The following is a 26,461-nucleotide window of genomic DNA, read 5'->3' as shown; positions in this document are numbered from 1 at the left end:
AAACAGCAAAGCAACAGTTTAAAGAGAAAAATGAAAAATACCAGAGAAAAGATTCCTAGATAGAGAAATGGGCAAGTTGCACTAACGGGCTACAGAGGAAGTAACACAAACGATCAACAAATATTTGAAAAGACGCAAGTCAAATGTACCATTTTATTTTGGGCCGCCTGATCGGCTCAAATGGAGGGTCAGTGAGCTGCCACACCCCCCCTCGCTCCCCCACGCGCTCACTGCGAGAAGTGGGCACTTTTTCTATCCTGCGGACGGGGGCATAAGGGGAACGGCAGATCCTGCTGCTGACTACCCCAGCCTCAGATGCCCCAGCTCCACTGGGAAGCATCACACCCGGAAAAGGGTAGATCCGCATTTCTGCAGGCCCCAGAAAGTCTGGGACCTCACCCTGGAGGCCCCCAGGCCCTAAACAGCCTGTGGCCATGTTCTAACTGTGCCACATGCTGTTTCAAAAGACCACCTGACTCAGGTAGTTAGGGCGTGTGTTTAGTCCCCAGGAGGTTAGCACCTAGTGTCTCATTTCCCCCACCAGTGCCACCTGCCTGGCCCCACACGTGCCTCTCAACCTCTGTGTTCCTGACTTCCTGCGGGCTCAGAATGGAGACGCTAATAGTCCCGACCTCAAGGAGTTCCTACGAGGATTCAAGGAGAGAATACAGGCCACAGGGCTGAGAACAGTAAGGTCCACGTGATGTCAATGCATGGTAGCTAGTAGGCATATGAAAAAAGCCAAATAAAAGAGGGAAAAAAAAAACCTAATGTGGAAGCTATTACAGGCATTAGGCTTCTATATGTCAGGGGTCGTTTATTTTTATTTCTTTTTTTAAGCCCAACACAGGCTCGAACTCACGACCCTGAGATCCAAGGCGGAGCTGAGGTCGAGAGTTGGACGCGTCACCCAGGCGGTCCAACTGTTTTGAATACTTTACACGCATCATCTCATTTAATTGTCATCTGCCGACCCTGTGAGGTAGGGTGATTCTCTCTATTCTGCCGATGTGAACACTGAGGTAAGCAGAGCTGGGGACTGGAGGACAGTGGGCTCCCAAACCTGTAGCCTTAACCACGGAGTAAAAGACGACGACGCGTGTTGCAGGAAAGGTAGACCCCAGCAGCCTTCCAGCCTGGTGGGCAAGCCTAAATGCAGCGGGGTGTTTAAGCCATTTGCACCCCTTGTTTTCTTGTGTTTAGGATAGCGGGGCCTTGGCCTCCCCTGCTGCCCTGCCAGACCAGGCAAGGTGACGCTTGGAGCCTGTGGCGAAGGAAAACATGTGTGCCTATACCTGTGCACAACACATCCTCCCCGTTGGACAAAAATGAACAAAAGCTTAACAATCCAAAGCAGGGCTTAGTACAAAGCCTCTGCTCATCTAGTTCGCATAGCGGCCATCATCTCTCAACAGACACCTGGCTGGGGACACAGAGAGGCTTGGGACCGGGGGCCGCTTGGAAAAAACTGTTTCCATTGCACAATAACACAGGGTCATAAAACGAGCAGCCTGTCTTCAGTTACAATTCGGATATCTTGTGCCTCAAGGATTTATTTGTGTTCATCTGATTTTTCAGAAATCTTGCATTAAAGGGGAGCCTGGGCGGCTCAGTCGGTTGAGCGTCCGCCTTTGGCTCAGGTCATGATCTCAGGGTTCATGAATTTGAGCCCCGGGTCGGGCTCTGTTCTGACAGCTCAGAACCTGAAGCCGGCTTCGGATTCTGTGTGTGTGTGTGTGTGTGTGTGTCTCTGGCCCTCCCACTAACGCTTTGTGTATCTCTCTCTCTCTCTCAAAAATAAGTAAACATTATGGGGCGCCTGGGTGGCGCAGTCGGTGAAGCGTCCGACTTCAGCCAGGTCACCATCTCGCGGTCCGTGAGTTCGAGCCCCGCGTCGGGCTCTGGGCTGATGGCTTGGAGCCTGGAGCCTGTTTCCGATTCTGTGTCTCCCTCTCTCTCTGCCCCTCCCCCGTTCATGCTCTGTCTCTCTCTGTCCCAAAAATAAATAAACGTTGAAAAAAAAATAAGTAAACATTAAAAAAAATTTTTTTTAAGTTTGCATTAAAATATTGTCTTCATTACTGAGGTTTTGTTTTGGTTTTTTTGTGTGTATGTGTGTGTGTGTGTCTTAAATTTTGCTCCCTCACCTTGGTTCCAGCCCTGGTCCTTACTCTCCTGTTACTGACCTTTCCAGTAACTGACTTGTCCTTCTTTCTGGGGTCATGGAGATTCACAAGGACAGCCGCTTGGTCCAAGAGAGGGGAACCTCTGGTTTCTGACTTGTCTGAAGGATGGGGGTCCAAAAGAAGAAAGGATGATGTGCTTATTTGGATGAAATGGGGCTGGGGAAGACATGGTTTTTCCTAATCACCTCTTTTGGGGCTTCAGTATTTTCCTGAATATAAGTAAAACTTGGATTCATAAACTAACCTTTTGGGTGGGAGAAGGGACATAGATAGGAAGTAATCAGATTTTTTTTTTCCTGAGGAGCTTGAAAAAAATTTTTTTTAATGTTTATTCATTTTTGAGAGAGAGAGAGAGAGAGAGAGCATGAGTGGAGGAGGGGCAGAGAGAGAGAGAGAGAGAGAGAGACAGGGGTTGGGGGGTGGGGAGACACAGAATCGGAAGCAGGCTCCAGGCTCTGAGCTGTCAGCACAGAGCCTGACTCGGGGCTCCAACCCACAAACTGTGAGATCATGACCTGAGCCGAAGTTGGACGCTAAACCAACTGAGCCACCCAGGCGCCACTAAATAAATAAACTTAAAAAAAAGACAAATTTGTCCAAGACTACACTGTATGTTAACTAACTTGGATTTAAATAATAAAAGAAGATAAATTTGCAACAAGACTACAGAACATCACATAAAGAATTTATGCCACCTAGACCCTGAAGAAGCATAGAGGAATCCAATTTACACGGTTATGCTTTGGGAACATGCAAATTAGATTCACTGTACAGTTTCAGAGTCTCCCAGATGAACGAGGGAAGACATAAGTTCACACTTGTTTTCACAGGAATCATTCATGCCAGTGGGTCTCAGACTTCAGCACGTACGAGTGACCTGGAAACACAGGCTGCTGGCTCCACCCATGGAGCTCCAGATAGAGTGAGTCTGGCTGGGGTGGCCCCTGAGAACTGGGGGTTTTAGCACAGGTGTTGCCAACGCCTAGACTCCGGGTCCTGAACTTCGCCTTGGGAATCGCTGCTTCATGCTGTGTCCAAGATTCTAAGGCATGGCAACTTTGCAGCTGACACATGCATGCAGTTGGACGTGGTTGTAACTGGTCTGCTTCTGCAGTAGGAGAACATCTTGCAAAATCAACACTCATCATTGCCTAATAGGATAAACTAGGGCAGGGTCGTGTTCTGAATCTTCTTGGAGCATATCTAAGCTTCTTACAAAAAGGAAATGTTGGTACAAGACATTTTTCTTTCTTCTTCTTTTTTTTTTTTTTTTTTTTGGAGGGGGGAGAGGCAAAGAGAGGGAGAGAGAATCTTTATGTATGTATGTATTTATTTATTTTTAACATATATTCATTTTTGAGCAACAGACAGAGCGTGAGTGGGGGAGGGGCAGAGAGAGAGGGAGACACAGAATGGGAAGCAGGCTCCAGGCTCTGAGCTGTCAGCACAGAGCCCGATGCAAGGCTCGAACTCACAAACCGCAAGATCATGACCAGAGCGGAAGTCGGACGCTTTACCGACAGAACCACCCAGGCGCCCCAAGACATTTCTAATTATTAGTTTTGGAGGCTAAAGATTTCATTCAGGTGAGAAAGAAAAAAAAAATATATATATATATATAGGCATTAGTGTTTAAAATTTTTTGGTTGGTGCGCCTAGTATTCAAAAGGGCTGGAAATCGCTATTTATTTTCTATTATAGAGTGGATCTAAAGAATCGTATCTTTCATATCTTTTCTTTCCTTTAGGTTCTGGCTTTAATTTGGTGTTGATTTTTGCTGGCTAGGGTTTCCCTCTGAATCCCTGTGTTACCATGGTGCCATTTTGGCTTTTTAAATGTTGCTGTTGTTTTTGGGCCGAAGGCCCCACTGAAATGAGTTCTTACATGCAGAACTCGGGAGCCTGGGAGCAGGTTCAGGGAAGCCAACGTCCGTGAGCCAGGCGAGGAAGTAAACTGAAGATACCACAGCCTGGCTTGTAGGATAGGGAGGAGGGGGTGAAGGAAAAAGGGCACATGTGGCTGCCGGGACCTGAGAGCTCCCCCAAAGGGGTCCTCCTTCAGCACCCCACCAGAGGAAAGACCAGGGGCGGGGGGGGGGGGAGGCGGAAACCTTGCCCTTCGTAATTACGCATTGTGACAGTACAGGGTGCTCCAGTTTCTGGAGGCAAGTAATCCATTTGGACAATGACAGTGGCTATTGTTTCTTTCTTTAAAAAAATTTTTTTGAGAGAGAGAGAGAGAGCATGAGCGGGAGAGGGGCAGAGACAGAGAGGGAGACACAGAATCCGAAGCAGGCTCCAGGCTTCGAGCTGTCCGCACAGAGCCCGACGTGGGAGTCGAACCTTGTTTTTGTTTTAAGTTTATTTCTTTATTTTGGGGGGAGGGGAGAAAGAGAGGGAGGGGGGGAGAGAGAGAGAGAGAGAGAGAGAGAGAGAGAGAGAGAGAATCCCAAGAAGGCTCCACGCCGTCAGCACAGAGCCCAACGTGGGGCTTGAGCTCACGAATGGGAGATCGTGACCTGAGTCCAAGTTGGCTGCTTAACGGACTGAGGTGCCCTTTTCTTTTCTTTTCTTAAATTTTTAAATGTTTCTTTATTTTTGAGAGAAAGAGACGCAGACTGAGAGCACGTCGCGCAGGGGAGGGGCAGAGAGAGAGAGGGAGACCCAATCTGAAGCAGGGTCCAGGCTCTGAGCTGTCATCACAGAGCCCAACTCAGGGCTGGAATTCAAGAACCCTGAGATCATGATCTGAGCCGAAGTCTGAGGCTCAACTGACTGAGCCACCCAGGCGCCCTCTCCTCTCCCCTCCCCCCTCTCCTCCCTTCCCCTCCCCTCCCCTCCTCCCCTCCCCTCCCCTCCCCTCCCTTCTCCTTTTTTTTTTTTTCAATAATAAAGCTAAGACACAGTGACAAAAGCAACACAGAAGACCAGAAACGTAACAACAACAACATACCTGGATTAAATTCGGAAATAAACTCAGGATGTTAACAGTGATTAGTGTGTTCATTTTAAAAAATAATGAAGGGGCGCCTGGCTGGCTCAGTCCGGGATGCTAGCGACTCTTGATCCCGGGGTCATGAGTTCAAGCCCCACGTTGGGTGTAGAGATTACTTAAATGAGAAAGTTAAAAAAAAATTGAAAAAAACAAGAAAAACAACACACATTAATCACACCCCTCCCCCCAGCCCCACCCTGTTGCCTGGTCGGTTGCAGCTACCCCAAAACTGTGGCCTGTGGCCTTCTAGCTGTTTCTATAGCAGGACCAAAACGGCACAGCATGTGTTGATCTTAGCCCAGAAGAATATTAATGATCAAAATCCTAGTTACATCTTCAACCAAGCTCAGTTTCCCTGTAGTTTTGTATTCTAAGCTGCAGTAGCAAAGAGTAGCAGTTTAAACCCCCTCCCACAAAACTGTGGCTGTGCTTATATCAGCTTTTGTTTGGAGAAGGGTAAAAATATCTCCATGGATGGTTCCAGCAGTAAACATCTCTTGGTGCATTTAAGAAACTGTGCCTTTGAAACTAATTGGGAAACAGAGAAACTGGAAGAGTTTACCAGTAGGTGGGGTTGAAACCTGCAGGTTTTCAGCCTTGGTTGTTGTTGTTGTTGTGTTTTTTTTTTCCCTCCCCCTTCCTTTCTTCTAAAGGCACATGGAGAAGAATCTTGGATAAGTTTTCAACTCACCTCCCTGGGAAAAAAAAAGCTTTTTGGGTTGCCTGGGCAGGTTCTGCGTGCAAACCATCAAGGACCCAGGTAAGGAGGGGGACAATTGGTTCTTTGCAAATCCAATTTCTCCTCCTGCTGGTCCTGGGGATCTCAGTGGCGCCCGTGATGTTCCAAGAGCAGATCCAGCCAACACAGGGCATTTACTTTTGGGTCGACAGTGTTCCTTAAGAAAATTGGATTTTACGGGGCTCCCCGCTGTTTTTCGGTTTATGCTTTGTTTTGTTTTTGTTTGTTTTGTAACCCACAGCACTCCAGCTGCGTTCTTAAGGTGAATAGCACGAACGGCCTAGGTGCAAGCAAATGTCCCAGGCACCAAAGGAACACACACCCCCCACCCCCAGATCCAGCCACCTCCTTCTCCCCCCACCCCGCCTCCCCACCCCGGGAATCCACTGCCCCTGGTTCAGTTTTAGCTGAAGTCAGATCAAAGCTGGAAGCGACGGCCGAGAGTTCACGGAAATGCTAATAGATCTGGATTTGCGGACGAAATAGATCTCAAATGTCCTTTGCCAGCAAGCTGCGGGCTACATTTGCGATAATTTCGTGATGGAAGCAGCCGTGCCTCGGTCTGCCTGTCACAGACGCGCAAAGATCGCTCAAAACCCCAAGGAAGACCCTTTTCAATTGGCGAGTTTACAGTTTCCAAGGGGAGGAGGGCAGGGGAGGAGTAACGACGACCTTTTCAGGTGTGTCTTCCAATCGCGATAGCCGGTTTTGGCTGTGAATCCAAAGCCCCCTCCCTACTTCCCCCTTCCGTTAATTAAATAAACCTCAGAGCACTTTGCGGCACGCGACTCGGCCCTTGGGGAGCGCTTGCGGCCCAGCTCCCATTCCTAAGCTCGACTCGCAGAGGCTGAAGAGCTGGCGACATGAATTTCCAGCTCCTGAGGGTGAGAAAGGAGGTGTCGGGCGGAGGGCAGGCCGGCAGGGAGGAGAGGCGTGCGGGAGGATGCCCTCGGGGTGGGGAGGGCGCCGCTGGGGCTGCGGGGTGGCTCCCGGGCGCTGCCACTTCTGGCGCCGGCAGCCGAGCCCGCGTCGCCGGGCGCCTGGCCACAGTGGGCCTCCTCGTCGCCTGGAGGCGACCAGAGAAACGCGTTAAGGCCGCCGGGCTCGGTTGGCCTGCAGGGGTGTGGTGTTCCTGGACGCCGAGCGGAGAAGGCCTCCGGGGACACCGGGCTGGAGCCTGAGTCCTCCCGCCTGCGCTCCGAGCGCTTAGGCTGCGCGCGAATGGGCCCTGGGACACAGTGGAGAAGTGACAGGCATTCTGCGGCCAAGCGTGGCCTCTGGAGGGCGGGAGTCCCCCCGGGGCAGGGGAGGCGAGAGCCGAGCTTGTCTCTAACAGGTCTCCAAGAGCAGCTAGGGAGGTCGCCTCGAATAGCAGGCATGTTTGTGGCTTTGAGGTAGTTGGACGGCCAAAAATCCCCCGACGCCTGCTGAGAAACGGGGCTGCGGTGGTCGAGTTAGAGACTGTACCCACGACCTCTGCGCTTGGCGGGCGCCCTTCGAATGAGCGCGCGGACTCGACCCGGGACAGACACGGACCCGGGCCCTCCCGGCCCCGCCCCGCCCCGAGCCTGGGTCCTCCAGGCTCCCTCAGCTCCGCGGCTCTCTGTCCATCTGTAAAAAGCAGGTTTTGCGAGGAAAAGCTACAGGCCGCGAAGCCCCTCCCTTCAAGCCCCGGGCCTGGAGCCGCGCGCTTAGAAGGAGCCGTAAATGGAGTCGGGTTGGACCCTGGGTTAAGCAAGCCAAGAAGCATCCGTGTGTGCGCGGCTGTCGCTCTGCGCACCATCAAAACAATCTGCTATTTTTATACTATTGCTGTTATTTTGGAGTGGCTGTGAAATGATGCAGTGGCGCCCCAGGGCGTGCACCTTAGCGGGCTTAGACAGTCGCAGTACTCTTCGGTGCCAAGTGTCTGGCCCTCGGGGTGACGATGCCGCGATGGGAGACTGTGGGATAGAGGGGCACCCCCCTCGATTGCTGCAGGCCCCGGCTTTTCGGCTCTGCTTAACCCGGCTGGCCACTTCACCCACTTCACCGCGGTCTCTGCCGGCGCTCACGCGGTTCCAAGGGGCGGGACAGACACCTTGCGCGCTGCGCGGCGTTCCCTTAGGGCGCTCGGGGGCCTCCACCTGCCGCTTTCGCGCCCCCTCCCTGGGGCGGGAAAAGAAGTCGCAGGCCAACCCCGTTCCAGCTCGACCTGCCCGGGCGCCTTCCTTGGTTTGCGGGGGTGGGAAGTTGGAGGCGGCGGTCTCCGTCTGCGCCTCTACCCAGACGCCTCCTCGCCTCCAGACTCCGGTTTCTTGGGCCACCGGAGCGGGATGGGGGCCCGGGTCCAGGCTTCCAGTGTGTGTGAGCGTAGGCTCCCTAGGGGGCGACAGAGGGGAGCCGCGCGCCACCCTCCACCCCCTATCCCGGATTTTGCGTGGCGTGCAGTGAAGCTTGTCCCCGGGATCCTCTCGTTCTGTTTACAGTTAGGCGGCTGCGAAGCCTCGGAGGGTCCTGAGGGGGCACCCTTTCCCGAGCGGTGGCCGTCCCAGGGCGCGGCCTCCAGATTCCGGTCTTCATGCGGCGAGGGGCCTGGGCTTTGGAGGGAGGTCTGTCCCGGGTGCAGGAGCCATCCTCTCCCCGCTTTCCGCAGAGAGAGGAAAAGTGGAGCTCGAGGAAGGGCTGAGGCTTCCGGCACGCCGACGGGGGCGCGCGCGTGCCGGGGCTCCGGCCCCGAAGCCGAGGGTGTGCGTATTTGGGCCGGGTCTCCCTGGCTGGGAAGATTGAGGACTTCTTCCACCCGCCTTCCATCCAGGGCGCGGAAGTCGCGCTCTAGCTTGAACGCGTGTCCCTGGGAGAGGGGGCAGCGCGCCGGTGTCCGGGGAGCTGCCCTGGGAATGAACGGCCCTTGCTAAGCGGTTCGGAAACATCTAGGCCCCTGGGGCTCCCAGAACGGAGGCGCGCAGACCCTCAGGGCCCATCGGCTCCCTTTTGCCTCTGCCCCCGGGCTGGGAGGAATCTCTGTCCCTTCGGGTTGCCTCGGCCACAGCTCTGCTGCGGGAAGGAAGGACAGCCAGGCCCTGGGGTGGGGGATTGGCCCGTTCCTGCCCTGCCGGGGTTCCAAACCTGCCTACGGGTAAAGTTGCCGGCGTGAATGAGACAACTTGTTCAGGCTGCACTCCAGGCGGGGTCTTTGAGTCAAACCCGAGTCCGGAAGGCCCAGCGTGGGAAGGCCCCTCGCCACCGCCCTGGGGTCTGGAACGCCCCGAAGGGGGTGCCACATTCTCCCTCTGGGGTGTGTGCGTGTGCCTGGGACCCTAACCTTCCACGTCCTGCTGTGCAGGTGTCCCGTTCTTGCGTGGCACAGGTGCCCCCCTTCCTGTCCCCCCGCCCCCCAATATCAGGTACGCTATATCCCCTTGGCTCTACCTCCTCTGAGGCAAGAGAGGACGTTTCACTTGGAGGACGCCTATTTTTGTTCCAGTTCTTAATTTTATTTTAGGTCCACCTGGGTCTAGAGAAATGCCAAAGCCCACATAAACCCGAGAAGGAGCAGGAAGGCGGTGTGTGCAGTCGTTCTGTAGATGGGGGGTAGCGTCCACTCCCGGGCCCAGGCCCCGGGCACTGCACTGATGGGCATTAAGATGGAAGGAGTCCCCTTCTCCGATTCTCTCGGAATGTTTAAATTCCGATCCCGGAGCCAGCTGGGACGTCCCAGCAAAATTCGCCCTTGAAAATTAGCGACTTTCCCCTTGCAGTGAAAAAGATCAATTACAGTCATTGGGCCAATGGATTTCGTTTCTTTAAAATTTTTAAACAACCGCGCATTGCGTTCAGGTTTGGGTGGCGAGTAAATCCTGGGGCGAGAGGAGGCAGCGTTTATATTCGAGTTTCGTTTTCGTCCTGCGTCTGCAGAACGGGGGGTACTCACCCCTCCAGCGGGGTCCCCCTCTGGCCCCTCCCTCCTCTCCCACCTTCTCCCTCCCCCCTGCCCCCCCACCCCCCCACCCCCCGCGCGTGGCGCTCGGGTTGTCTTCCGCCCCGCACCTCTTTCCCCGGGTGAGTTGAGGCTTCTGAGCGTCCGGCTCGTCGGAGGCATCTGCCGAGCCGGCGCTCTGGGCAGGGCTGGGCAGGGCTGGGCAGGGCTGGGCGAGGGAGCGCGGGTGACCCCCGGCCGCAGTCTGCGGCGGAGATGCAGCTCCGGGCGATGGCAGCCGGACGCCGTTGTCCCAGACTTTGCGGCTGGTGGAGGCCCGCCCGCCCCCTGGCGCTCGGGGCAGACTCCCCAGAAGGCCTTCCCTCCTCCAGCCCCTCGGAGGAATGGGCCGGCGCTGTGACCGCGGAGAGAGAAGGAAGGGGAGGCGTCTCTCGGAGGGCTGCGAGGTCCCAGCCCAATTTAAGTCTCCGTGAGTGGGTGGGTGAGGCATTTCAGGCTCTAAGGGGGACCCCAGCTGCTGAGATGCCCGCAACGCGAGGTCTCTTAACCGCAGGTGACCACGTCTTTCGGAGGATGGGGGAAGGCGCTTCAGGAGAAATAGGGGGGCTCTTAGGTATTTGCAGCCGGGGCCCCAGCGCTGCCAGTCTCAGGTGTGGGCCTGGGGGGGGGGTGACCGACGGAAGGCGCGGCGGGGGACCCCGACCTAGCAGGTCCGCGGCTGTCAGAGAGGTGCCCACGCCCGCTCGCCTCCCCCTCCTCGCCCCCCGCGGCGCGGGTCTCGGCGCGGCGCCCCGCCGGGGTGCAGGGCGGAGCTAGGCTGGGACTGGCTGGGGGCTGCCCCGCCCGGCGCCGGGGCCTTCGTGCCGGCCCCCGGGGAGGAGTTATGATAATTTCCTTCTCATTAAGGCGCCCGGGTCCCCCGGCTATTGCCGGGACACACAGTGCGGGCGCGGCTTCCCGGGTCCCCGGCAGCGGCTTCTACGCGCGCGGCGGCCGCATCTACGCTCGCGGAGCCGCCGATGCGCGTCCAGTGACCGGGACAGCGAGGCCCTCGCGTGGCGGGGGCGGCGGCGGACGCCCAGCCACCGTGACCCCCATTTTGGATTTACCGCTCGGGGGGTGGGGGGAGCCTGGATTTAACTGGCGACTGTTTTGGGGGACGCCGGACGCCATGTTGTGGAAAATAACCGATAATGTCAAGTATGAAGAAGACTGCGAGGTGAGCTGGGTGCAGGGGCGCAGCCCGGCCCCGCCCGAGTCCAGCCCGGGAGGCGGGGACCCACCGACCGAGGTCCGGGCGCGGGCGCAGCGAGCAGGCACCAGCCTCTGCCCCTCGAGGGGACGGGGTCCGCTTTTGCGGACGCCCCTTAGTCCGTTTCTCCCGGGCCCTCTTCCTGAATCGGGCCCTTCCCCGAACCACCCTCCGGAACAGGGCCTGGAAGGAGACCGGCAGATCCCACCCACAGAGCTTACCGGTCGGTTTCGTGCGAAGCAAAACAGCCCTTCTTTCCCTTTTCTCGGAAGAGCGCCCCGTCTACAACGCTTAGACGTGGCCTTTACGCACGAGATCTCCGTCCCGAGGGGTCAGATGAGGCGACCTGCCGGCGACACCTTTGCAGAGTCTCCTCCGCGGCGGGCTTGTCACCTGCCCCGCTAACTCCTCGGGGAAACCAGAAAACAACCGAAGTTTGGCTCTCCAGAGAAGTGGGGGCTGGGGAGCGCCGGGGGGGGGGGGGGCGAGGCCAGATGGGGCCGTAAGCGCTCGGGAGTGCTCCAGCCAGTCCGACAGGTTGAGCTAGAGTTTCGGAGAGTGGGAGGGAGGCAGGCGGCGAGCGGGAAGAGGAAGACGCGGGCGGCGGGAGGTGTGCGCCCGGGCGCTGGCAGAGGGGAGCCCGGGCTGGGGGGCGACGGGGGCGGGGGGCCGCGCGCCCGCGGGACCTCCTGGGGCTGCCCCTGTTGGCGGGCCCGGGCACTTCCGCTAGGGGGCGACAGCGCCCGTTTCTCCTAGTTCCCCGCCACCCCTGTGACCCCGCGAACCCAGGGAGACGAGTCCTTGAAGAATTAGGTCGGACAGCCTTGAGGCGAGGGACGTGCGCAGGCGAGGTTGCCCAATATTCGGGGTCCTTAGTTCTCCCCCTCTGCCCGGGTTTGTGGGGATCCTGACCGTGGCCCGGCAGGGCGGCCCCACTGGGTGTTCCCCGCTCGGTCTGGACCCAGCTAGCTGGGGCGGAGTGGGGTGGGGAGCAGCCCTGGCCGCGAGGCGTTCCTCCCCGAGTTCCTCGAGCGGCCTTGGGTGGCCGGCCTGCCGGGGAGCGTCACTTGCCCGGAGGTCTTTGTCCTGAGGGCGTGGAAGGGAGGGTCCCTGGGGCGGGGAAGATGCGCACTTCCCGCTTCGTGCGCTTTATCCGCGTCTGCAGCTTCCCCACGTTCTTTTCGTCTGGCGCCGCTGACATGTGCGGGCTAGTGAGTGAGCGCAGTCCTCACGGTGCCTACAGCATGCCGACTTCCTCCCCGGGCCCGGGCCTCAGCTACTCCTGGCCCAAGACGTGGGGCTCGGATCCGGCTCTTCAGAGCGCCCCGGGCGTCCGACCTCCCAGGCCTTCGCCGCCGGGCTTTGAGAGCGAGTTCCCCCAGGTCTTTCGAAGCCTCTTTCCTCCGCGGGCTGGCAGTTCGCAACGAATCCTCCGGCGCACGGCGCCTCTGGGTGCTCTCTGGGCGGAGGGCAGGCCCCACGAGTCGGGTCCCTGGGGACGCACGGCTCAGCGCAGCGGCTGCAGCCACTTCGCAGTAGCGGGGTTTCGTACTAGCGGGGTCTCTGCTTCTCTCACCCAGGATCGCCACGACGCGAGCAGCAATGGGAACCCGCGCCTCCCCCACCTCTCCTCCGCGGGGCAGCACCTCTACAGCCCCGCGCCGCCCCTCTCTCATACTGGAGTCGCCGAGTACCAGCCACCACCCTACTTTCCACCGCCCTACCAGCAGTTGGCTTACTCGCAGTCGGCCGACCCCTACTCGCATCTGGGAGAAGCTTACGCCGCTGCCATCAACCCCCTGCACCAGCCGGCGCCCACCGGCAGCCAGCAGCAGGCCTGGCCGGGTCGCCAGAGCCAGGAGGGGGCTGGCCTGCCCTCGCACCACGGGCGCCCGGCCGGCCTGCTACCCCATCTCTCCGGGCTCGAGGGTGGCGCCATGAGCGCCCGCAGGGATGCCTACCGTCGCTCCGACCTGCTGTTGCCCCACGCGCACGCCCTGGACGCCGCGGGCCTGGCCGAGAACCTGGGGCTCCACGACATGGCGCACCAGATGGAGGAGGTGCAGGTGAGCGGCGCCTCGGCTCTTGCCCCTCCTGCCCGGACCTGTTTGCCCCCCAGCCTCTCCTCCCCCCTGCCCGGCCTCCCCGGAACTTAAGGGAAACTTTGTCGTTTCTCCCCCAGAATGTCGACGACCAGCACCTGCTCCTGCATGATCAGACTGTTATTCGCAAAGGTAGGCAGCGAGAGCAAACTTTTTTCCTCCCTGGGCCGCACCTAGCCTGGCAAGGTTGGGGGCATTTGGTGGCCACCTTGGGACAGTTGTGGTAGGGAAGGGGCCGATGGAGGAGGGGGCGGGGGTTGGCTGGAGGAACATAGGCTTTTAGGAGAAAGAAGAGGGCATCGCTTTTGGAGCTAAATGAAAAGGGATGATGGTAAAACTCTTAGGATTTGTTACTCGATAGTGTTCTCTTGGAGACTAGGGCCCCTTGAATTTCATGGTGTTTTTACAGTGTTAGTCTTCCAGAGTGAGTTTTAACACTGGCTTAATTTGGAAAAAAATCAGACCACACACCTTGGTTGGGTGGTTGATGCCGTAGCAGTTGTTGAGTGGATGATTGAATTTCCCATTTCATAAATGCATGTGGCAAGGATCCCCAATTCTGACCCGCAAGAAGAGGTTTTGAAACAGTTTGGCCTACCAGATAGACAGCCTTCAAAGGACCGTAGTGGGAAGATCTGCCAGAGTCTGGGTTTATGCAAGATAGTGGGGGAGGGGGTTTGGAAAATTGGATGGGGGGAGGGGGAGTGTCTCAAGAAATTAAGTTACAGACTGAGGGATTGCCAGTTTGGCTGTTTTGAAGATGGAGTGGCCCTAAATGAAAGGGAGTTGTGGTCTGCTACTTGAAGTTAAACTCCTTGAAATCAATTGGGAAATGGTTTTTGAAGAACAGCTCAGAAAATAAACCGAATTTCCCAGGAAACTTGTAACAGGGCAGGTTTGTTTGTATTTTTAAATTTACCGTGATCAGCTGCACCGAAAGGTTTCCGCAAAGGATCCGCGCGTGCCGGGTGATTTTGGTGGTTCTTAGACAGAGGAAGGAAAAAATCCCCATGTATGTAGGATTGAAGCAGTCTTCTGAAAACCAGTGTTCTAATTAAACACATTTTAACAGTGGTTAGAGAATGAAAACCCTCCACGCTTGGGGTCATGACTAATTAGCTTTGCAAGGTGTTAACTTGTGAATTTCAGATTCGATTATCTTTGAAGAATTGGACTTAAAAAAAATGTGCTTGCAGTTTATGTAGCCCAACACACAACGCTGTTTGCTTAAAGAGAGAGCTCTTTCAGCTCGGGTTAGAGGTTTGAAAAGGTCCCTTTCTCGTAAACGCAGCTCTCGGGGACTGCCACGTTTAATCTTCGTTCACAGGTCCCATTTCAATGACCAAGAATCCGCTGAGTCTCCCTTGTCAGAAGGAGCTGGTAGGGGCTGTGATGAATCCCAGCGAGGTCTTCTGCTCGGTCCCTGGAAGACTGTCCCTCCTCAGCTCCACGTCTAAATACAAAGTGACAGTTGCTGAGGTCCAGAGGCGATTGTCCCCGCCTGAGTGCTTAAACGCCTCGTTACTGGGAGGTGTTCTCAGAAGGTACATGGGGGCACATTCTGGGCACGGTGGTTGGGTTGGTGTACAACCCAAAAGAACCAAGGAGGTATTTTTAACATTTATGTAACTTTCATACCTAACACTGAATTCTAATCGGCTCAGAGTTTTAGTACATTCCTTCTCTTTTAGAAAGTGCCAGATGCAGAAGGAAGTGCTAAAACACGCCAGCAAATTATCATTTGGCTAGAATTTGATTCCTTTATGAGATGGTGGCGTCCCTATTAGGGGGAGAGGAGCTCCATGGGGTTTGCTACCCCAGGGGACTTGGGGGGCTGCCACAGGTTTTAGAAGTGAACATTTATCTGCTCCAGCATCCTTTGCAATGTTCTGTGACTGGGGGGGAAAGAATGTTGCTGTTACGAAAGATGTTTGAATTTTACAGGCATTAATTAAATGAGGGACTCCCTGTTTCACTTGATTGCGACCCACATAATGTAGATACTCTTGGACAGATTTCAGTTTTGGTAGCATTTGAAGGATGGAGAATATGAAAGTGTGATTTCTAGAGAAGAGCCACAGTTCACTTTTCTTTTGACTCAGAGCCAAATCTAAAAATGGAGGCCGGTCCTTGCGGGAGAAGTTGGACAAGATCGGGTTGAATCTTCCCGCCGGGAGACGGAAAGCTGCCCACGTTACCCTCCTGACGTCCTTGGTCGAAGGTCAGTGGGGTTTTGCTTTTGTTTGGTGATGTTTTAATATGTTGCTAGGTTGTTTGTGTCTTTAATGCTACTCTGAAGAAAAGCTTAAAAACAGCCCTGTCACCAGTTGAGAGATGAAAGTGATTTGTCCCGAGTCCATCGCAATGAATCACAGTAATTTTTATCAAAGAAGTTAACATTTAAACACCTGCCTGCTTAGCCATCCTGTTCTGGGTTCTCCAGCAAATCATTATTAAATAGAAATGGGTTTCCCAGACCGAAGAATTCACACCGTAGGGTGTTGGGACATTTCCTACAAGTGAACCAGTTTTTGAAAGATGCAATCGATCAACGGGTACACCTTTCAAAAGCTGGTTGGTGATGTATTGGTGGGAAGAAGCCCCATTTCTAGCTTTGGTAGCTGGGGAATATCAGGATTGTGGTCGGTGAAGAGAAAAGCCTTTGCATACGCAATTCACAAGTCCTTTGTTCACTTCCCCCATGGGAAAAAAAAAATTAGTGGGGCCCCTCTCCCCCGACCTAAAATAGTAGGATGTAACATTTTCATTTCTTGAATGGGCCCCTACCCCCAATCTGGAAGGGAGCCAAGAATGCAATTACAGCCTTTAAAAAGTAAAGGGGAGGGGGCAAGGGAAAAGTGAAATATATATATATTTTTTAGAAAAACCAGCGCATTGTTGCCCAGTGGAACGTGGGGAGGCTTCTCCCGAAGCCTGGAGCAGCCTCCAGCCCTCGCCCAATCAGCAGGGCGCTGGGCTCCGGCTAAGGGCAGGGGGGGAGCCAATGAGGGGTGGTCTCCCGGCAGCCAGGCAATCTTTTGAACACTGTCTGTCCCTGGTCTCATGGCGCGACTGCGGTGCCGCAAGCGACTTGGCAGAGCCCCGCTCTACCTTTTTACGGGTGTCTTTGGGGGTCAGGGCCAGGAGAAAGGAGCTGCCTGCTAGCTGCCTGTTGGAGAACAGCCGTCCTGCATGGAGGATGGTGGGTTCTGCGTGCGTGGCGCCTAAATGGGGCTCCGCTAGGTTTTCTGACCAGCCGGGCGGGGGTGCTTGAATGAGAAAGCGTGTGCCAGAACACTGGTTCTCAGATTCTGATTTGAAGCCTGGGGGTGGGGGTGGGAGGGGTGCCACTATCTGGGTTTCTGCAGAGCTCTTGCCAGCCGCCCACGGGGCAGCCAGGACCTGGCATCTCTGGTCAGAGATGAGCCCCCTTGGTTTTTCCTCTCCCTCTCTTCGTCCCATGATTGGGACAAAAGGGGGTGAGTAGTCCAAATCGGTAGTTGGGACCCTAAACATTTCCAGTGGAAACGCATGCCTTTCTTTTCTTAAACCTTCTAGAGACTTGCCTCCTTCAGGAATGGGGCACCCTAAGTTAAAAAGAAGGTTCTACGTCAAAGACTTCATCCCAGTTTCATAAAGAGAAGTGCCCCATCGGCTTTTGTCAGAGATGCTTGTCTTCAGCATTTCCCTTCCCTTGTGTCCACAATGAGAGCTTTTATAATCCAGAGAAAGCATGGGTGTGTCAAGAATCTGAGTTGGGTCGAAGACTGGTTAGCACTGTTGGAGGGCAGTGAAAAAATTCAGGGTCTTTTTTCCCCCACACATGGTAGGATTTCCTCCTCAGTTCCTAGGGGAGTGAACCCACTGAAAGTACCCAGGGAGTTCTCTTTGCTCGCCGGATTGTTTTCCTGGTGTGTAATTTCATTTTAAAATGCAGAGGGACTGGGGGGGCGGGCCGACTGGGTTAGCAGAAGAGGAAAGGGAGACCTCCTAAGTCTGTTGCCGTCGCTGATTATTCTAGGGGAGGCTGTGCATTTGGCTCGGGACTTTGCCTATGTCTGTGAAGCCGAATTCCCCAGTAAACCAGTGGCGGAGTATCTAACCAGACCTCATCTTGGAGGGCGGAATGAGATGGCCGCGAGGAAGAACATGCTTCTGGCGGCACAGTGAGTATCCAGACTCGAAAGTGATGGCTGGATGCCCTCATGTTGAAGTTGGGGGGCCAGTGTAGTCCCCGGGGCTTGGGAAAGGAACCCGCACTTAAGTAAGGGTGTGGAGCGAAAGGAACTGACAAGAGGGCTTTTTTGGACACGTCAGATGGGTTAACTCTTCGGGAGGATTTGGAAGAATAAATAAAATGAATGTGTTGATTAGTAGTGGCTGTTTGGAGCTGCTCAGTTATTCAGCTCAAAGTAGTTACACTACCCGTTCATTATGGTGTCTCCATATCTTACAAAAATGTGTTGAAAACAATTTGTTTTGTCACATCCAGTGAAGACTGGGTGCCTTCTGCCTCCTGATAAGATTTTTTTATGCTTAAAAAAACTTTTTTTTTAACGTTTATTTATTTTTTGAGACAGAGAGACTGTGAGTGGGGAAGGGGCAGAGAGAGGGAGACACAGAATCCGAGGCAGGCTTCAGGCTCTGAGTTGTCAGCACAGAGCCCGACACGGGGTCGGAACTCAGACGGAGATCATGACCTGAGCCGAAGTCAGACGCTCAACCGACTGAGCCACCCGGGCGCCCCTTCTGTTTTTCACATGTCACGATCCAGTTGGATTTGTAGGAGACGTGTGGACAAACTTTGTCTCAAACCCTGCTTCATGCAGCTGCAAGGTTTCTCCTAGAAAGCCGACAGTGAATGGATTTTAAAATGATGGTAAAAGGGGCCCCTGGGTGGCTCAGTCTGTTGAGCGTCCGACTTCGGCTCAGGTCATGATCTTGTGGTTCGTGGGTTCGAGCCCCGTGTGGGGCTCTGTGCTGATAGCTCGGAGCCTGGAGCCTGCTTCGGATTCTGTGTCCTCCCACCCCCCCCCCCCCCCCCCCCGCTTGTGCTCTGTCTCTCTCTGTCTTTCAAAAATGAATAAACATAAAAATGAATCCATAAAATGACGGTAAATGAAGCAGAAATCGTACAGTCAGGAAATGGGGCAACGGTGAACCAGGGTGTGCAAAGGGCGAGTTTCGGGGCAACGTGATTCTCCGTGTTCTTGAAGAAACTGGTACCGAGCTGCACCAAATAAAGGGCTATCCCGATACCTCTGGGCTGGAAATCCGGACTCCACCTCTTTCAGTAGTCCCGGTGACCTTGGCGTTTTGACGGGGGTTAATCCTGTTACCTTTCCTAATTGCAGTGAGGATTAAAGAAGATAGTGCTTGATGGAGTTTAGCTCCGGGCCTGGCACAAAATAGGTGCTAAGTACAATTTAGCTCCACTGTTAGTATCAAAGTCTGTTTCTCTGGTGCGGCCACGTGTTCTGATTGCCTCCTGGGGTGTCCTCCTTAGGGCGATTTGGCTCTGTCCCCTTTACCTGTCAAGAGCCAGACTGAGCTCACAGGTATGCGCTGTCTTCACAGGCAAGTGTGTAAAGAGTTCACAGACCTTCTCAATCAAGACCGAACGCCCAACGGGAACAACCGACCCACCCCGGTCTTGGAGACGAACATCCAGAACTGCCTGTCTCATTTCAGCTTGATTACCCACGGGTTTGGCAGCCAGGCGATCTGTGCCGCTGTGTCTGCCGTGCAGAACTACATAAAAGAAGCCCTGATAGTCCTAGACAAATCCTATATGAACCCCGGGGACCAGAGTCCAGCTGATTCCAGCAAAACCCTGGAGAAAATGGAGAAGCTCCGGAAGTAAGACGGAGTGAGCCACGGGGCCGAAGAGTCTGGAGGGAAAAAGGCCTCCAAAGGCGTTCTCGACCCGGACAGACTGGGAACCCCTCTTGCCTGGGGACAGTTGGTTACCCACCTTCCCATTAAAAAGGCCTCCAGTGATTCCTGGATCGTTTACGTGCCCTCCTGGATTCCTTAGTGTTATTTCTGTAGCGCTGAAGTGTGCGTCTCCTTGACTCTGGACAAGTCACTGGAAGGTGACAAGTATTGTTTGATTCTTTTGAGACCCATTGTTTTCTCTGAAAGTGGTGCTACAAGTTTTAGAACCTTTTAAATCCGTTCCCCGGGCTCACGAGAAAACCCACACGCGTAGCTGTTGAAATATCTGATCGATGGCCATTCACATCAACGGTAACTTGCAGTGTTAAGGTAATGGTTGGCTTCTGGCGTCCACTAAAGATTTATCTAAACAAAGTATTTATCCGGCTTCTAGCTTCTTGAGATGTCAAATCCTGCATACAGTAGGAAGCAAAGATCCTCTCTGCTCAGCAACCAGCTTATTAATAGCTGGTATTTGACACACAAACCCCTTGTTTACAAGGGGCTCTTTGGGTTTTTACGAAACTTGTAGAAATGAAGCCTGCTGATGATTTTGTGTTCTCTTTTGCTGTCTTTTTTTCTTTTTCTTTTTCTTTTTTTTTTTTTTTAACTCAGAGTTAACTCTTCAAATGGGAGACTCGGAAATGACATGTTCCTTTAAGGTACTGAAGCTTTATTTGCATATTTATTTCACATTTTGGTGTTTTGAGTAAACTTGAAAAGGGTAGGCATGAAGCGTTTTTTTTTGTTTTGTTTTGTTTTGTTTTTTGTTTTTTTTTTTGGCTGCCCGCCACCACCATGTCCCATAGGAGGCTCTGTATTTTGAGAAAACTGTGCGTTGAGTGTACAGATGTTATTTATGCGTAATTTAATGGGGTCTGTAAATATGGGTGCACTTCCTGAGACTTTTTGACAAATGGGTTCGATTTTAATATTAACTTTGAAAGGTGATGGGGTAATCTAAAACACTAATTTAGGCTTTATTCATAGGTACGCAGGGTATTAAGAATTAAGAGGGTCTGGGCTCTGTTCTTGATGCGGAAGAGTCTATTTAATTGAAACTGTTCAAAAGCAATAACTTTGGGTCTCATTCCCATCATGCTGAACCGGAAGATGGGTGTGCGGTACCGTGTGTGGGGGTGGAATGGAGGTTTGGAATTGAACTCCACGTCTGTAAACGTCCCCCAGATAATTATTGTGTAAACGATACCTGTATAATAAAAAGTATTCTCGATAGAAGCCGTGAAAGTCGGGTTACAACTTGGTTGTTGTTGTTGTTGTTGTTGTTTAAGTCTCTAGGATGAGTAGAATAGTGGCAGAGCTAATTTATGGTTGGCCGCAGCTCGAGGCTTAGTTCATGGGACTGAGCAGGGAAGGTGTGTGCCAAGGGAAGGCTGCAGAAGTTTCATTTTCTGTCCCTTGCAAGGCAAGACGGCTCAGCCGCGCTAGGTCTTACGGTCTTAACGCCCATGGGCGGCTCACAACTTTGTGTAGTACCTCCCTCCTGCCACTAGGGCGGCCGGGCCGTGCGAGAGTCCACAGTTTTTGGAATACCAGCTCTTGTATAAAGTGACCCTGTTAAGAAACACTATGGTGGAGTCGCCACCCCAGAATTTGGAGATGGAACCGAAACTGACGGTAGGTCATCTTGGGCGCGGATCCTTCTTGGGAGGATTTTTGCATTCAGTCAAACTCAAGCAATGGAAACTGTAGGCTTTTCGTTTTTGGTTCAGTGAAATTCTTCATCTTGGCAACAGGACCGCGTGCATCTATCCAAAGCGCCCCAATCATTTGGTCCGCCTGGTGCGTCGGAGGTTGGGTCTCCGCACTCCACTTGGGGAGCAGAAGAGGCTGGCCGAGCTTGTGTACTTGCTGGATGTTTGTGAGGATCCAAGCTTGTGTACTTGTTTGTGAGGATACAAGCTTGTGTACTTGCTGGATGTTTGTGAATGTACTCCGCGGGTCCTTGATTTCAAGTTGAAGTGGCCTGGCGTTTCCTCCAGGAAGTGAGATGTTTATAGTTTGGCAGGAGAGGCCGGCCTTCAAAGGGAAGTTGGGAGCGAAAGCATTTTCCACGTTGGATTAGGCTGTTTCTTCAACTCCTGCTTCATAATCCTTGATTTATAACTCCCTACCAAATGCTCAGCAATTCCTGATTTAGTGCTGGCATTGGACGTTAAGTCATTTAAACTCTGCCAACCTAATACTTTGCTCTTGGCAGCTTGTCCTTGGCCACTGAACGTTCCCATTAAGTTGGATTTATCTGGTTGATAATGTCAAGTTCACAATTGCTTTGCTTTAGAGGAGTAAAAAGAGGTCTTGGGTTGGCGGTTATTTTCTCCATCAAGATGTGAGACCTTGGGTGTTAAAAGGAAGTTATGGGGCAAAGGGCTGAAGGGGAAGGGACTATTTTCTTTTCGACATCTTAACCTGCTTTTGGACTAGAGTCTGGCTTTTAGGAGCCCTGCCCAATCGCAGTGCAGACAATGTTCTGGAAACGCCCCAAAGTCAACCAAGGATTGAAGTGAGTCATAAGCAGGGCTTGTGCCTGGCTCACTGCTCAATCGTCCTTTATCCTGGTTCCCACCGGAGCCCACAGATGGCCACTGGGTCCCCTGGGCCCAGGACACCTAATAACAGGTTTTTCTTTCAACACCTCTGAGCTGACGCCATGCCAAACAGCTAAGTCTCCCCAACAGGTCCCTATGGAAACTGTGGCTGCCTCAGCTTTGCCCTCAAGCTCCTGTTTGTGAGAGGAAGGGCGCCCTGCCCTTGGACTTCCAGATCCAATGGTAGACCGTTGCTCCTTACGGGCTGGGGTGGTTTCGCTGGAAGCCCCATGACCGTGAGGATCACATTTCCTTCTCCTGTTCTTCTCCCTGTGGCTGTCTGGCTGACAGATTGAGCTTGCTTTTACGAAGGCACACGATGCTGCAAAGTCTGCCTTCTGGGAGAAAAAATGAAGATGCTTTTCTCCCCTGTCCTTGTCTGAAGGCACGCTCCTGTCGAGCGTTCCACGTGTGACAGACTTCTTAGCCGGACCGTGTGTCTGGTGGCTGGAGACTTGCCCATCCAGGTGTCTGGGGCCGTGACGCCCTCCTGCCTTGCAGACCCGCGCATTTACAAGTTCTGTGGAAAGTCAGAGAGAGGGTGTTTTCAATTGGACTTCACGGTTGTCTTATCTTCCGTGTGCGCACAGTTGAAGTTGTGGGTTAGGAGAGGGACGAATTAGTCTGTTTCTCATTTGAAACGATTCCATCACAATGACCATCATTATTTTCTGTTCGGGGGCGGGGGGGGGGGGGGTAGGTCTAGCGTCAGGGTAAATTCTGAGACCTTAAGTTCCTGTATTTCAGTGTTGAGAAACAAAACAAGCGAGGGTCATGGATGGGTGACAGATAAACTCCTCAGGGCTTGGCAGTGGTGGGATTCCGGGTCCCCCCTGCCTAGTTTCCCCCCCCGGGGGACATGTCAGTTTCCAGCCGTTGTGAATTCCTATAGCGGTTCTGTTACTTTTGAGGATTGCTGAGCATTTCTGCAGTCTTTCCCTTTTGCTGGGGGTGCAGGTGGGGTGGTGAGGCGGCAGTTGAATTTGTCTCCTTGACATGCAGGTGGAGAACCGGGGAGGTCGAGCTACTGTCGGCCACCGGGGGAGGGAAGAACAGGCTGAGGTTCCTTTAAGTGTGTTTTCCAGGTGAGGGAGCTCTCTTAGCCCTGGCATGGCAGCATTCTTGGCTAATGTCTTCACTAGCCCCCTGAGCCCAGTGGGCGGGGAGGGTTTTCTCTCTAAGTTGGGAGATAAGGCTTGCTTTTGAAATTTCAGTGCCGCAATGCGCAGGTGGCTTTTCTCAGGGGTAGCCGTTGTTCCTGGATGATGTGAGAACTGTTGACTTCCCTTTCGAAGATCCCGGTTCCCCTGGAGTGTTTTTTTCCCACTCGACAGGCTTCATTTGTTTCTCTGAAGACCACAGGCCACCACGTAGGGAGGCGCCATCAAGATCTGATCCCCCTCCTGGTTCTGCTGACCCAGGCTGATCCAGGCAGTGCCCAAGGTCCACTGATGCAAGGTGTGCCGCGACCTTGAACGTCTTTTGTCTGCTAGTAACCTGGAGCAGCATCTTCCCGAGGAACCAACTTGACCTCAGGACTTTTAAAAATTATTGTGTGCTGGAGTCCACAGTTCCGTGGAATGCTTGGTTATTTTTGGCATCATCATAAACGCTAATTTCCCTGCCTCTTTGGGATAACATCTTGATGGGGGAGACGGGGGGGAAGAAAAGCATGGAAACTGAGTAGAGTTGAAAGGCCTAATTCCAGGGACCTGTTCAAAGGAACAACTTGGTGAAGAGTGTTTCCAAGGTCAAATCTCAGCATTTTTTTCTCATGACGCCTGGAGCATTCCTTGCTTCTCCACATTTTCCACGGAGGATCCCGATCTTGAGGAGTGCCCCTCCTGGGTGAGTGTCAGAGGTGGATGGATTGAAGGCATCTTGGCCACTTGCTCAGACTGGAAGGCTTTTGGGACTCCCTGGGCGTTCTGGGTTGAGACTGTGCTTCCCCAAAAAGTATGTCCGCATCCTATCCCCGTACTTTCAGAATGTGACCTTATTTGGAAATAGAGTTATTGTTCGTAATTAAATTAAGATGAGGCCCCAGAAAAACCAAAATAAAACCAAAGATGAGGTCCTATTGGAGCGGAGTGGCCCGTAATCCAACGTGGCTTGTGTCTTCCTAAGAAGAGAAGAGGCGAACACAGACACAGGAAAGGGAGCACAGGTGCCAAAGGAGGCGGAGACCTGAGAGCGAGGGCTCTGAGCCAAGGACTGCCAGCCACCAGCAGCCAGGAGAGGCAAAAAAACCCCACAAAACTCCCCTGCAGATTTCAGAAGGAACATGACCCTCCTAACACCTTGATTTTGGACTTCTAGCATTCAGAATTTTGAGCCCATAAACTGTCCAGTTTGTGGCCCTAGGAAACGGACATAGTGGGGAAGTCCTTCCTTTGTCCCCCGCCTCCCCTCCCCCCTCCCCCGCCGTTGATCTTCCTGTGGGTTCCTTTTTTCAAAAAAATTATTTCTTAATGTTTATTTTTGAGACCGAGAGTGAGCAGGGGGGAGGGGCCGAGAGAGAGGGAGACCCAGAAGAGTCCGAAGCAGGCTCCAGGCTCCGAGCTGCCAGCACAGAGCCCGATGCGGGGCTCGAACTCACGACCCGGGAGATCATGACCTGAGCCGATGTTGGACGCTTCACCCAGCGAGCCACCCAGGCGCCCCGTTTGTGGCTTCCTTTCTGCACATGGTGTCGTCTCTGCCTGGAGTATCGGCCGCCCCCCTCTGTGGTCCTAGCCCTGGGTCAGGTCCATCTAACAGCATGGGGGCCCTTCACTGTTAAATGAAACGCGATTTTCCTGCGTGTTCTCTACAGCTGTGTTGCTGAGTGGGGCTGCTTCCTGGTGGCAACATTAGCCAGCTCTCCTTTTTTGGTTTTTCGGGGAGAAGTCACCCCGGCATCTCCGTCCAAAGCAAATCCCAAACTCCCGGAGGCCCATTTCACTTCTCCTTTCTTCTTGTTTCATGTAACTGGGCCCCTCTGGGCATCCCAGCATTGACCCCTGAGACCAGTGGCTGTTAAGCCAGAGGTACTGGAAGGATTACTGATGCGCTTCTGCTGCCTTTGACCCCGCTGCGTCCAGGATCCGGGGGTTGTTTTTATTAAACACAGACTTCTCGGTGATCCTGATGGTGAGCCGAGTTTAGGAACACCTGCCGTCTAGCATCTTGTAGCTCTAAAGTTTTATTGAGTCACATCTGGGATCCCTGGGAACCCGTCTCTCCCTGCTCTCCCTCCCAGCCAGGCTGGGGTTCAGGAGGATCCACTTTTACCCGGCTGGGTTTAGATGTTCCTTCTCCCCCAGCAGCAGGTGGGGCTGCCTGCAGGGAGGCCAGTCAGGAGGCTGGGACATTAGAGGACACAGTGGGCAGGCGGCGGGGGTGGGGGTGGGGGGGGGAGGGGAGGGAAGGAGCTTGGGTGCCGATGTGTTTTACTGGTGGAACCGTCAGGACTCAGTGCTAGACTGCACGAAGGCACCTTGAGCACTTTTCAAGCAACCATAAGCTACAAAGTAGCTTCTGGAATTAGGCAGTCCTCCTGGATTCTGGGGACCAGAGAGGGAGGGTCTGCGGCCTTATGTCAGTGGAATGGCCAGCCAGTCTCGTTGGTCAAACACTCTGCAGGAGAAAAGGGTGGGGACTGATGAACACCAAACTACCACGTCATTCTGGTCCCCATGACTCACCCCGCAAGACTCCCCCTTTTCTCCTCTCCCCTCAGGAGGTGTGGGGTGATGGCCCAGATTGGGGGCTCCGTTTCATCAAAACTTGCCTTCGTGGTTCCTTTTCATGCACCAGGAGGAATCCTGTTTGGGCCTCCTGAGGAAGGAGGGGAAGAAAAAGGCGCGACTTTCCCCCAGACAGACATTTGCAGAGTCTGGAGACATTTTTGGTTATCACAACCGGGGGAGGGAAGACTGCTCCTGCTTATTAGTGAGCAGGTGGATGCTAAACACCCACCAGTGCACAAGACTGCCCCCCCCCCGCCCCCGTATGCCCCCCCTGCCCCCGTAACACGGAATGATCTGCTGGAACGTGGGATGATCCGGTCCGAAATGGCAAGAGTCCAAAGGTGGGGAAGTACTCCTCTAAACATAGGAAAACTCTAGATGCACCACTTAGGCCATTAGCAGAATTTACTTCTGCACAGTGGATTACTTTTTGCCTCATACGACCCTATACAGTCTAAATTTTAAAAAACAAGTATTCCTTTCATAAATAAAAAAAACCTGACATGTTTACATAAATGAACGCATGTTGAGTGAATGCATAAGTGGATGTTTGCTCTGTTTTTGTTATTTTAAAGTTTATTTACTTGGAGTATGAGCAGGGTAGGGACAGAGGGAGAGAGAATCCCAAGCAGGCTCCACGCTGGCAGTGCAGAGCTGGATGCAGGGCTCGATCTCACGAAGGGTGAGATGGTGACCTGAGCTGAAATCCAGAGCCACGCAGGTGCCCCATAAGTCAATGTTTAAATCGGCGAATAAAGGAAGCAAAGATCCCGGGAGGGAGAAAGATGTGCACCTCTTTGTCACTGTTTAACTTTGGATTTGAGGTTGTGGTTATTCACCAGGAGCCCTTTTCCCTGGGCAGGTGAGGGAAGAGAGGGTGCCCCTCCACCCCGTCCCCCCTCCCCACCCCCACCGCAGAGATGGGGTCTCCCTTCCCTCCTCTTTTTGACATTGTTTCACCTCTGACATCTGTTAATATCCTTTTCCCACAA

The 26,461-nt window shown here is 53.6% G+C and overlaps 1 protein-coding gene across 2 annotated transcripts; it reads left to right on the top strand.

Annotated features, from left to right (window-relative positions):
- Positions 1–10,783: 10,783 nt before the first annotated feature.
- On the top strand, positions 10,784–20,368 carry TFAP2C (transcription factor AP-2 gamma). Of its 2 annotated transcripts, none has more exons than XM_006929638.5 (7): positions 10,784–11,057; positions 12,671–13,156; positions 13,273–13,324; positions 14,520–14,736; positions 15,295–15,413; positions 17,214–17,358; positions 18,770–20,368. In XM_006929638.5, the coding sequence occupies exons 1-7, from the start codon at positions 11,010–11,012 to the stop codon at positions 19,053–19,055; spliced, it is 1,353 nt and encodes a 450-aa protein (XP_006929700.2). In that variant the 5' UTR covers positions 10,784–11,009; the 3' UTR covers positions 19,056–20,368. The 2 variants fall into 2 exon arrangements, with proteins under 2 accessions (XP_006929700.2, XP_019681881.1); XM_019826322.3 differs by lacking the exon at positions 10,784–11,057 and adding an exon at positions 12,199–12,472.
- The last annotated feature ends 6,093 nt before the right edge of the window (positions 20,369–26,461 follow it).

The sequence above is a fragment of the Felis catus genome, chromosome A3 (genome assembly GCF_018350175.1).
Source record: "Felis catus isolate Fca126 chromosome A3, F.catus_Fca126_mat1.0, whole genome shotgun sequence".
Taxonomy (NCBI): domain Eukaryota; kingdom Metazoa; phylum Chordata; class Mammalia; order Carnivora; family Felidae; genus Felis; species Felis catus.
This window is presented reverse-complemented; position numbering and strand designations above follow the sequence as displayed.